The sequence below is a fragment of the Panthera uncia genome, chromosome D4 (genome assembly GCF_023721935.1).
Source record: "Panthera uncia isolate 11264 chromosome D4, Puncia_PCG_1.0, whole genome shotgun sequence".
Taxonomy (NCBI): domain Eukaryota; kingdom Metazoa; phylum Chordata; class Mammalia; order Carnivora; family Felidae; genus Panthera; species Panthera uncia.
This window is the reverse complement of record NC_064807.1, coordinates 73,738,449-73,751,035: the sequence shown is the minus strand read 5'-3', so window position 1 is coordinate 73,751,035 and position 12,587 is coordinate 73,738,449. Positions and strand designations below refer to the sequence as shown.

The following is a 12,587-nucleotide window of genomic DNA, read 5'->3' as shown; positions in this document are numbered from 1 at the left end:
TGGATTTATAGCCTTCTGTATTTCTGGTCCTGAGCCAGCCTCTGAAATTCACAGAATCATCAGGAGTATTTTTCTCTAACTTAGAAGCCTGCTGTTCAACCCCTCTAAGACACTGATGAAGAGACTTTCAGCTGCGGCATTTCAGTGCCGAGAACTGTCCCTGGAGACCATCTAGTCTAACCCGTTCATTTAAAATCTGAGCAAACTGGGACTTGGAGAAGGAAAGAGACTTGCCTAAGGCCATACTGCCAAGTGGAATCATAGCTGAGAACAACCATGTGTACTGCTCTGGGCCAGCAGGATTCCCATACATCATATGAGGCACGCGATGGAAACGGATCATCTATCCTGAAGTGTGCCTAAGCTGCACACTCTTTTCTGCCCAGCCTCTGTCTGCCTGTCTCCCTGTCTATTCCACCCAATCATCATCTAGCTCAGGGTTCCTCTGCCTCAGCATGACTGACATTTTGGACTGGTTAATTCTTTCTGGCTAAATCTATACATTTCGCAGCATCGCTGTCCTCTACCCACTAGATGCCAGTAGCATCCCCCCATTTGTAACAGCCAAAAATATCTGCACATGGCCAGATATCTCCTAGGGGCTAAAATCCCCCCAGACGGGAACCAATACATATTTATCTTTGTCTCTATCTCTCTTTATGCAACAGCACACTTCCATACACGCATGCACGTGCATGAGTGCGCACACACACACACACACACACACACACAGGATAGGTTTCATTCCCTTAAAAGTAAGTGGGGAATAAGAGCAGTCTAGAGGCAACTAAGTGTAAAGTTTGAAGTCTTCATCATGTGAAGCTGCACACTCCCTCATTTTTAAGATTCTGCAGATTGAAAGCGGAGACTAGACTCTGGGCATATTACTGGGACAGTAGTCAGGGCCTCGGAGAACACCCACCATGGTCACTCTGCTGAGCCCTAACCTTCCCAGATGAAGACGCTCACTGAGGGAGGCATCATTATCCAGGGCTGCAAAGAATGGGATCATTGAATCAAGGGGAAAATGGCTGAGTAAACTCAATGGAATATTATGTGGTCATGAAAAAACGTCTCCTTTAGAGAGACGGAAATTACCTGGAAGGATGCTTTTGTCTTGTGATGTTAAGTGAAAAAAGGATGGAGCAGAAGTGATTAGGAAGAATGCTACCATGTGGAAACATGTAGGGAGCATAACATTAAGTAAAAAAAAAAGAGAGAGAGAGAGAGAGAGAGAGAGAGAACATAAAATTCTATCTATGCTGTGATTTCAAAGATGTGTAAGTTAAAAAAATGCATGTGTACATATAGACATGTACTAGAAGGGAGCATGAAAAAAATCAAAATTAAAGAACTACAATGTTTGCTTATAGGGCCTGATTCAGAAACCAGGGTCTTTTCTGACTTTCGGTAATTGGTCTGTGTTCACACACAGCACACTTTGAGTGTAAGAAGAGTTCCTGGTAGTGTTAGTGGAACACAGAGGAATAACTCACTTTCTTTGGTCTCTTTGGTATCTCTCAAGCCAACTCATGACTTAGTTGTGTCAGCACAAAGTGATTACCAGGCTGAGAGGATATTTGTATGCACTAAGAGGCAAGGGGTGTGTAAAGAAAGCAATCCAAGGACAGAGTTGGAAACTTGAATTCCAAATGTGGCTCTGCCACGGACTTGTGTGTGACCTTGGATAAGCCCTATTCCTTCTGTGGATCTAAGTTTCCCCATTGGTAAAACAGGGCTAATAGTAGCATGTTATTTTCTTCAGAGCAATGCTCGGCAGTTGAAATGAGATAAATGCTAGAGAGTTCGGTATACTAGAAAGTGGTTAATAGATTGCTCGTCATCACTACCACCACCACCATCATCCAAGTCATGCTCATCATCATCATTATCATTGCCACTAAATTTATTCCTGTGCTAATCCAATTTCCTCCTGAAGAAGTTTCTAATTCTCACCTAAGTGCATTAGGGCCTCCTTGTCCCATGGCCAAGTTGCTACTCCTGCCAATTCCTCCTCCGAGGAGTTTGCAAAGAAGATATTAAGGTGTGTTGATCCATCCAGTCTAAGAATGTTCTTCAGTTCATTAACATCCAAGTATGCTCTGTAATAGAAAAAGAACCTTAGCTGTCATCACCATCCAAAAAAGGTACTCTTCAAATAACAGCTATTCCCCAAGTAATTAAGAGCTACTATGTGCCAGGCACTTCGTTAAACACTTTATAAACATTACCTCCGTGACTTCCCCCCCAATGGTGTTATAAGGTAAGTGAGATGATCCCATTTTACAGCTGAGAAAATTAAGTCCTTGTGAGTTTAAGAGATTTGAGAAGTTTGCTCAGCAGAGTTCAGTTTAGAAATAAGATTTACCTAAAATCTCTATCTTTGCTCTTCAGGGCTCTGCTATCTTGACTGGTGACAGGGCCACATAAATGTGGATGTAAATCAAAGACACAGACCATGGAAAAGGCAACATGTATTCTAGTCTTGGCTTCTTTTCTATTTCACTCATTCACTATGAACGTTAAACCATCTATTTGGCAAACACGGACTATACTAGGAGGCCTGCTCTTATCTGCACACCAACCTTGCAAAGAGGTGTTATTGCTTCCTTTTCAAGATAAGGAACACATGGTCCAAATGTGATTACATAGGTTGCCCAAAGTTACAGAAATGGGTTTCAAGGCCAATTCTGTCTACCCTGGAAACTTATGCTCTTGTCACCGGGCATCATGCTGCCCGCCCCCCCACCAGATGATTCTACATTCTGTATGCCTTTATTTGTTAGTCTGTAAAACGGACTTAGGGATATTGCATTTGGAATGGCTGCCGTTGTAGACTGGCATATCAGGAAAGTGAACTAACTCCCCATTATCATCATTAGCTCTTCAATACATACAATGAACACATGTTGGCGAGTGGAAGAGGTGGTCTTTGAAAAGAGGCTGGCATATCCTAGGTGCTCAATAAATAAGAACTCCTCCTTCATAGAGTCTGGCTCTCCTATCACCACAGAGACACTAATGCTTTCCATCAGTCACAGGCACATTACTCAATGGATCATTTTCTAAATCAACAGAGGCATCTTGCTGCTTTCTCCTGAGTCTTTCAGCCCCCATTTTATGTCTGCTGTCATGTATCCTTATGAGCAGCTGATAATCATTTCTTGAGTAAGGCTGGAAATGAACCAATGAATCACTGAATAAAAATATACATAAACAAGCAGGCAGCTTGATGTAGGAGGTGAGATAAAGTCTATGAATAATGATATTTAGTGTTTGATGGGCTCTTCTATGTGGTCAGACTTTACATGGATTATCTCCTTTCATCTTCTTAATAAGACTGAGGTAGGTAGTATCATTATGCCCATATTCCAGAGGAGGGAAAAGAGACATAAAGAACTTTCAGAGCTTGCTAAGGTTGCAGAGCGAGTTGAAAGTGTTTACCTTTTTCATAATGCTATCTGTCCGTGACAGGTTGGCCCAAATCCTGGCTGGTAGAATAGTTTTATGACAGTTCCCTCTCTTTTCCCCTCCTGGAGTCATAGAAGAGCTTCCTGTATGTGCAAGAGTAAGCCCAAGATCCCCAGCACAGCCTCCAAGATACTGCCTCCTTCTATAGCCTCACCTCTCTCTGCTCCCTCTTTCGAATTTCCCAGTGTGGGTTGGGGGCGCCCACCATGACGCATCATCCATGATGCCTTCACTTGAGTTGTTTGTTCTTTCTGTCAGGGACTCGGTTCCCCATCTCGTCCCCTGATAAACACATCCAAAGCCCATTCTGGCGCCCCTCCTCAAGGAAGTCTTCTTTGATTCCCATCACACCTCCTCCTTTGCCATCTCTGCACTCATCCACCTCCTGTAAGTACACACATTCACACTATTCCAAATCATCACTCCACCTGTCTATATCCACCACCATCTGTGGCTCCCTGGGGTGGGGAACATGCCTTATCCATTTTTGTTTACCCCGTTCTCAGCATGGGGCTTGCCACGGGTCAGCACTCAGTTGATGTTGATGGGGTTCAATTTACACTGGGAAAGAAAAAAGCTAAAATACTTAGGCCCCAGTTTCCTTCCTAGAAGGCCTATTTCTTTGCTAATACACTGGATTAGCAGCAGCTATCTTAGTGCTTCACAGAGCATTCCTATGGGTCACAAACCCATTCCTCTACTCCAATGAGAATAGACATATCTGAGACCTAGAGAGCCCTCTGGTCCCCCACATCACCAAGAGCCCAGTGATCATGTGACCATAATTTTTTCTGGCTTTTCAAAATAAGGTGAACATAAGTTGGCGATACAGACAGGAGCAGGAGAGGTCATAGATATGTCTGGGTTGAACTGACCAGTCTCCAGGATAGCCATATGCTCAGATATTGACCTGAAATATTGCTGCCATACCTTCTCTCCCTGAAAATCCTACCTTCACCTTCTTAGACTGGAAGCCTTCTAAGGAGTTTCAGTCAGTCTATTCTGTGACCAGAGAAAGAAAGAGGAAAGAGAAAACCAACATTTATTAAGCACTTGCTGTCCACCAGCCCCTATGCTAGACAACACCTTCTATTCCGTGTCTGCAGTATTCAAAGCCATGCAGCCCAGTGGGTACGAGGACTTGTTCTCAAGCCAGAGTCCTGGGTTTGAATCCAGGTCTTCCACTGATGGATCTGATGTTTGGATCACGCTGGGCAATTTACTTCATTATTTTTTGCCCCAGCTTCTGTATACACAACAATCTACCTTCGTTGAGTTGCTCAGAGGATTTGGGGCGGTAATAAAGGAAAAGCGTAAAAGACAGAACAATACCTGGCATGTAGGAAACCTCAATAAATGTTTAGCTATTTCTATTATTTACCCCCATCTTAGAGATGAAGGGACAGGGGTTCAGAGATCACATAAACAGTGACGAAGCCAAGCACAAATCTCAAAGTGTCTAATTCTTCCCACGAGCTCACCCTCATTTCCAGGCTCACTCGGGGCCACGGTGAAAAGGGAAACAATGTGTGGGCGAGTGAAAACAAAAGAGAAGCCGAGATTTTCTTGGATCAGCCCATTCCACATTATTTATTATTTTCTAATTGATTTGTCCATTTCCATCAAGCATTCTCTCAGGCAGAGGACACAGATGTTATTAGACAAAGTCACCTCTTTGCCCTGCTGCTCTGGGCTGGGAAGGCTTCAAGAGGGGAAGAGATGGGGTAAGGTGGGGCAGGGGAGACATTTTAATTGGTTGTTTATTCAGTTGTAATTACAGAAGCCTATCTTTTCTGGGGGTGGTATTAGTCCTGGCCCAAGGCAGAGATGTGGGATGTTGGAGCCTCTCCCTTGCTTGTACATGAGGTGTGTGTTTTTTTTTCACACTTTGAGAAGCCTCCATTTCCCCCAAGAGGAAGACTCTATGGCAGCCATCCAGGGCCTTGGCTCCCTGGCCCCAGCCTCTCTCCTCTCCATCTCTTTTGGGGGGATCCACCCAAAGGAAAACAGCTCTGTGGCTAAGAGCCTTCCTCCTGCTGGCTGAGGTATTCCCACAAATGCAGAGCCAAGCTGGATCATCAAGGGAAAATCTCAGGGGATAGGAGTCCATGTGGGTATTTCCTTCTCTTCCCCTACCTCTTTAAGAGAATGTCTAATCCCTCCTGTCAGGGAATGGAGGGAAAAGCAGAGCAGGTCAAATGGAGAGGGGCCATTAGAGTCTGGGGAGTTGGGTGAAGAGGGGAAGGAAAAGGACTTGTGCAGGGCCACTTGGCTTTCTGTTTTGCAACTGTGGAACGCTTGGCCCTATGTCTACCTTGCAAATTGGTCAAATGCATTAAAAAAAATCATTGCCCATGATCCATAAAAAATCCATATAAATCCAAATCTTGGTGTGTTTATTAATTTACATGCCAGTACTACTCAGGGTTAGATGGACAGACCTACGGCCATGGGCAAGTTGCTTCACCTCTCTGCATGTCACTGAGCATACCAACAGGTTTAAATGGGACAGCTCAGCACAGCCTGGGCAAACACCCCCCCTCTAGGTCCTGGTCTCCTATTTTCTCCTCCTGGCAACAACAACAACAACAAAAAAACCCTAAACCGACAGTCTGCCTCTGGATGGTTCCCTGAGTCTCAGCTTCCAGAGTCTCATCCCCACCATCCAACCTTCTTCTTCTTTCAGCAACCTCAACTTCAAGTTCTCAGAGTCTCCCCACTCCTAGAACTGCTGAGTTTCCCCAGCTATGCCCACTCCTATGCGTGTCCATTCGTTTTCCTCCTCTACCTCGAAACCTTTCTTCCTTAATCTCTGACATTTAAAATCTTCCTGCAAGGTCCAGTGTACATCCACTCCTGGTCACCATCACCTGTAAAATGGGATGATGACAGCCACCTCTCGGGCTGGGGTGGTGGGTCTAGAGGTCACACAGAGAAAGTGCCTCACTCAGTGCCTGACATGTAGCTGGCACTCGTTGATTAGCATAGTCTATGTTCATTACATTATTGTTATTACCATGTTAATTATGAGCAGCACCAAAATGATCACCTCTAGCTACAAAATGACTTCTCCCTCCTGACAGCCTCCCCCTTCTGGTTCTAGTACTTGTCCCCCTGCTTTATGTTACCATCTCTGTGAGCACCTGTCTTCTCCATCAGACTATGAGATTCAAGCAGGTGGGGGCCAAGTCTTTATAATTCTCTGTGCTCCCTAAAACTTGAATGAGTGAATGAGCAAGCAAGTGAGCAAGAGAGAGAGACAGACAATCATGGATTAGCAGTGATTGAGCACCACTCTCTTAACTGCAGAATTTCAGCACAAGACGAGGAAGTCCAGGCTCAGGGAAGTGAAGTGATTGGCCCGAGGTATTGAAGAAGGGACACAGAAGGCCCTGACAATAAACTTCTGTTCACTAGCCTATGAGTAGCAGCACATGTTCACAAATTAGTAGCATCACTTCTTCATTCAGGTGGACACAGTTCCCTGTGAGGGTGTGTGGCTTAGAGAGTCAAGCGTGGGAGGGGCTGCAGCCCTGGGCTCCCCCTCAGCTGAGCACCCCTAGACACAACCTGTATTACTTGAGTTTCTGGCCTCTCTCACTACACTCTGCTACCTGGTCTGCAGCTCAGAATCCCTATCTTGGGCAAGGTTATGAATTCGATCGGTGTTTTCCAAATCACAGCCGAAAGAGGGCTAAATCTGCAAGAAGCAGATGCATATTTAAAGGAAGTTTTCTGATTCAAATGGGTTTAGGACATGCTGTGTTAAACAATGTCCAACACGTATGTTTTTTTAGTGGCAAGAATTATCAGAGCCTTTAATACACAAAATGGGAGCAGAGCAGATAGTGTATGAGTGTTCCGGAACATGTGTGACCATAATCCTTTCTCCCCACCCTAACCTCTACCTCAGCCAACAATCAAATTAGCATCACAACCAACAGAGTTTGGTACGTGTTAGGCTCAATTGGAAAGCCCTTCCTAACTCAGACCCTCACCCCAAGCTGCCTCTCTAGAGAGGTGACTTCGTGTCTCTTTGCTTCCTGCACAGCCCATACCCCTGGATCCTGCTCTAGAGGTTGTGGGTCCCCTGGAATGTCAGTTTCAGGGGGGGCCCAGCTCAGAGTGCCAAGGCGCCCAGACTTTACCCCTCTGCCAGAACTGCATTTCAAAGCCATGAGAGCAATTCTGGAGAGAGATCAAAGCTCTCTCAACTCAACTGTCATTAGAATATTTTCTTTATGCATCTCACTCGCTGGTGAGTGCCAATAACATATTTCCTAAATGCACTGGCCTGAGATGGTACAACTCTGTAATAATCTCAATGAGAGGGTTGTCAAGGCCTGTTTTACTGAAAGGGAAGCAAAAGGGAAGTATATTCAAAATGCAGAACAACAACAACAGATCCCTTCAGTGAAATTATGGAAAGCTTGGGTTTTTCCAGCTCTAGAAACAGAATACACTGGCTCTCCCGTTCTAAAGATGGCTGGTCAGAGGTACCTCTCACAGTGAGCCCAGATCGAGACTGACCAGGGTTTGTTTCTATTCCCACTTAAAGCCAACTGACTTCCCCACTGTCGAAGTGCTAGGTGAGGAGATTTTTGAGAAGTGTCCTGCCCCCATTCTGTTCCCTGGGCTCCTGATAGGCTCCCTGATAGGTCATGGGAGTGGTACTGGCCAACTGCTGATGCCCTCAGCTTCGGGAGGATTTGTCTGAGATGCACCTGGCTGTGAGTATGCCCCCTGTAAGCTAGAGGCTGGTGACAGTTTTTTTCAGGTTGAAGGAAAAGGCAGGAGAGTACCATAGAAACAAGCACATCTCTTTTTAAAGGAATTTTTAAATATGACAACATAACATTAAATGGAGTGCCTCAGAACCTTACTCTACTTATAGTTTATAGGAAGGACTGTCTTATGTAGTGAGAATCACTGCTACTTACTTTCATAATTAAATATTCTTAAATACAGTTCTAGACAGAACTGTTCTGGACTGAGGTCTATTTTTCATTCAACGATGTGAAAATGGGGTACAAGTACACCAAAGTTCATGATACACATTGTTGCATTCACGATTTTCTTCTGGCATTACCACACCAAGAAGTACTTCATTGTTGTAATCACTGGCTTTACAACTTTTTTTGGGGAAAAAGCCTCATCTTGAGAGAGAGAGAGAGAGGGAGAGAGAGAGAGGGAGAGAGAGAGAGAGAGAGACATTCTAGGGTTCACATCTTACCTCTTCTGCCAAGAAGTGTCCCTGTGACCTTAATGAAGTGACTTGATCTCTCTGAACCTCAATTTCCTCACCTGTAAAATGGGGATTATAAAATTCAAGCTAGACAGGAGTATAAAAATTCAAGGAGGTAACACATGAGAAAGTGCCTAGAACTATGTCTACCTCATGAGAGGTGCCCAAGAGACACGACTCTCTTTTTAGCTTGCTCATGCAGCTGTAGGAAACTGGCCTTAGCTCTGAATGTTCACAGTATTTTTCTCATCAGAGAACCTGCTCTCATCACTGGACCAGGGTGTTTGTCTCCTCCACAGGTGGTTGACCTGTTTCTACAACTCACAGAGCAAGTCCTATAGCATTGCCTATTTGCAAATGCTGATTGTAGCCTGTCATTCCCGAGGAGGATCTCAAGTCCCTGAACCACTACTCCAATTTCAGAACACACTAGACCATTTGAAAATGATTATCAAATATAAAGATCAAAGCCACTCAAGACAAGTCATTAAAGCAAGATAAACCTCAGAATGTTTATTGCATCCATAGCCTTGTTGCAATTAACAAGCGTTCTCCAAGCTGTGGCCAGTTCTGAAACCTGGATTCTATGTTTTGATCCCAAGGGTCCTAACGATCTGGACTTTATTCTCTTGCTTAGTTTTATTGTCAGAAATGTCTAAATCTGCCTCTCTTGTCTGTAAGAGGAGGCACAGGGTAAAAAAAAAAAAGTGCTTGGAGAGTTTATTAAATTCTCGGAATCCTGAATGATTGGTTTCCAAAATAATAGCTCTTGTAAAGAAGCCTGACACACAATCTAAGAAAAATGTAACAGCACCAATCAAAGAGCAATTGAAAAATCGATCATTCTTTCATAACCTCCTCCCCTTCCCTCCCTGCCTGCCTTCATTTTCCTTTTTTCCCTCCTCTCTGCAAATCATTCATTCCTTCTGTCCCTCTTTTGTTCACTAATACTTACAGAGATTCTATTATAACCATGCCTTAAGCTAGAAACTCGGCATACAAATATGAAAGAGAAACATTTTTCACTATGAAAGAGTTAGCAGTTTTATGAAGGAAGTGAGACAAATAATCAGATGATCACAACATAATGTGATGATACTAATACGACCTACCATTTGGGGGAGTTTACTACTCACTGGCACTGTTGAAGCATTTTTCAAAATTATCTCTTTGAAGCCTTACAATAAAACCCAATGTGCTATACAAGTATGAGTATCCCTAGTTTATAGGGGGAAGAAACCAAGACTCGGTGAGGTGATGCCGTTTTTCCAAGGTCTCTCCACCTGGTCACAGGTGTGGGAGGTGAGCTCTGACTGGTCATGTGTTGGATACTGCAGACCACATCCCTCATCATTAGTGTCTTACCTTCTCTTATGATATGTGTTAGCATAGAGAGGGTACTGAACAGGAGAGAAGCAAAGAGCAATGACAATTTCCAAGCTGAAGGTGGATAAGACATCACGGGGTTTATGTTTATATATATACATATATAACATATATATGTGTGTATATATATATATATATATATATATATATATATATATATATATATTTGAGACAGAGAGAGAGAGCATGACCAGGAGAGGGGTAGAGAGAGAGGGAGAGAGAATCCCAAGCAGGCTCCATGACACCAGTGCAGAGCCCAAAGAGGGGCTTGATCTCAAGAACCATGAGATGATGACCTGAGCCAAAATCAAGTGTCCGTCGCTCGACCGACTGAGTGACCCAGGTGTGCCGAAAAATGAATACCTTTCTACCAGGATCTACTCAGCTCCTATTTTTTTTTTTCTCATTAGCCTTTTTATAAAATGGCTTTTAGAGACTGCTGGGGCAGAAGACAAAGAGTCAGGACGCCTGGATCCTGGCAAGCTCAGCTACACTCCCTTGGCTAGCATGATTCATTTTTCAGGACTCAGCCTAGAAGGGACTCTGACCCCTGATGATTCAAGTATCCATCCTCTGAGAACCTCCAGACCTTGGACTCCTCTTTAAAGCATTTATCCAACTAGCTACATACCTACCTGCAGGAAATTCCATGCGGGAAGAATCACACCTATCTTGTGAAATAATCATTGCTATACCTCCAGCACCTAGTACTGTGCCTTGCACATCACAGGCACACACACATGCATGTGCACATGCACGCGTGCGCGCGCGCGCACACACACACACACACACATTGTTAAAGGAATAGTTACTTCACTGAGATCTTTTCTTGGGGTTCTAAATTTCTGCTTTGATAGTCCCATATTCTCAGAGTTTACTTACTTTCGGAAAGCCAATAAGCATGAAGAATATACCCTGATAAGTAAGGAGAAATAACAATTGACGTGTGATGGTGTGTTCAAAAGTACCACGTCAAACTACTGTTTTCACAACACAAGTGTGCAGTTCTAGGGCCCACAAGCTAGCTCTTCCTGCAACCTCCCTTTCTTCTTGGAGGATCAAAACCACAACTGATAAATAATAGAACTGACCACATTAAGCAGAATACACACAGCTCCCCAGAAGCCCTGTGGTCTGTCTTCCACTTGACGCACAATTAAATAAAGCAAAATCACCTCTTTTTCATAAGTTGGGGCAGCCACCATGTTCTGGATACAGGTGACAGTTCAGTAGACTATGTAGTTTGGCTCTAATGTGGAGTCTCGTAAGCCGTATAACTTATGCGACGACTGGCTGAACGATATGATGTTTGGGAAGGCTAGAGCAAGAATTACAATATCATCACCGATACGTGTCAATATGGCAACTTCTAGACTTTAGTTTGAACTGCAGCCCCATACAAATCGTCTAATAGCAAATAGAATCATCTAAAGACACAACTACACCGTCAATACAGTAGATGTAGATCTCTCTGGATGGCTTGAACAAGTCTAGTAGCATCCCCAAATGTGGGTCTCTCAAAGGGTCAGAGGGTCATGTGAAAATCAAAAATTTTAAGTATGTGGAAATAATGAAGACCATGACATTGTATGTCAGGCTATCAAAAGTAGAATTAAATTCAAATGGATTTTTGGAAAGAGGATGCCACATTCAGGGCCTAAGGGAAAATAAAATGGCAGACATGCGGACTGCCCAAGGTAGGGTGCCACCATCAGGCTGTCACAGGGACCTGGATAATGGGAGTCACGTTCTTTTAACTTGTCAGAGAGGAAAACTTCCTTGCATTGCTATGCTGAACACGTTGGACTCAATTGGTCAGAGGGACCAGTAAATACTTTGAAGGCAGGGACTGTCCCCAGTGTCAACACATGGCCTTGCTCATACCTTCCTGATACCAAGCTCCTGAATTATAGTACAGCTCCAGTCCCCACAGGCCTCGAAACTGGATTACAACGTCTGATTTGAAAATGTATGAAAGGAAAAGATCTTAGAAAAATCCTACCCAAATCCTCCCATTTTACAGAAGAAAAATGTAAAATAAAAGAAGTGACTTACTCTATGCTGGCAAAGAAGTTACTGGAAATATCTAGTCACTTCCTTCCTCCTGTTTTGCCAACCCACAGGTCAAACTGTGTTTTTCTACCATGAATCCTTGTGGGAAAGACCTCTCTCTCTCTCTCATGTCTCTCTTCCACACTCTGTAAGATCCTGAGATAGTCCATACTTGTGTGGCATCCTAGACACTCACTGTTGTCCTCCGTGGCCACAAAAATAGTTTGGGAGTCAGGATTCAGGCTCAAGGCTAAGAGGTGTGCTGTCTGTCTGAACTCAAAAAGGGCTAGAATCACATACACCAGACACCTGAAATGGAGACAATATTCTTCTTACCCTCTGCCCTTCACCACCAGATCACCAAAACAACTTAGCACATGGAAAAGAGAAAGAAAGAAAGAAAGAAAGAAAGAAAGAAAGAAAGAAAGAAAGA

The 12,587-nt window shown here is 43.8% G+C and overlaps 1 protein-coding gene across 1 annotated transcript in view; it reads right to left on the bottom strand.

Moving 5' to 3' along the window:
- Positions 1 to 12,587, bottom strand: part of PAPPA (pappalysin 1) — a gene marked incomplete at its 5' end in the record, with an annotated part of 244,324 nt that overhangs the window by 189,066 nt on the left and 42,671 nt on the right. The window contains one exon of the mRNA XM_049629607.1: positions 1,957 to 2,102. Coding sequence (XP_049485564.1) covers positions 1,957 to 2,102 — 146 coding nt within the window. The remainder of the gene's footprint in view (positions 1 to 1,956; positions 2,103 to 12,587) is intronic.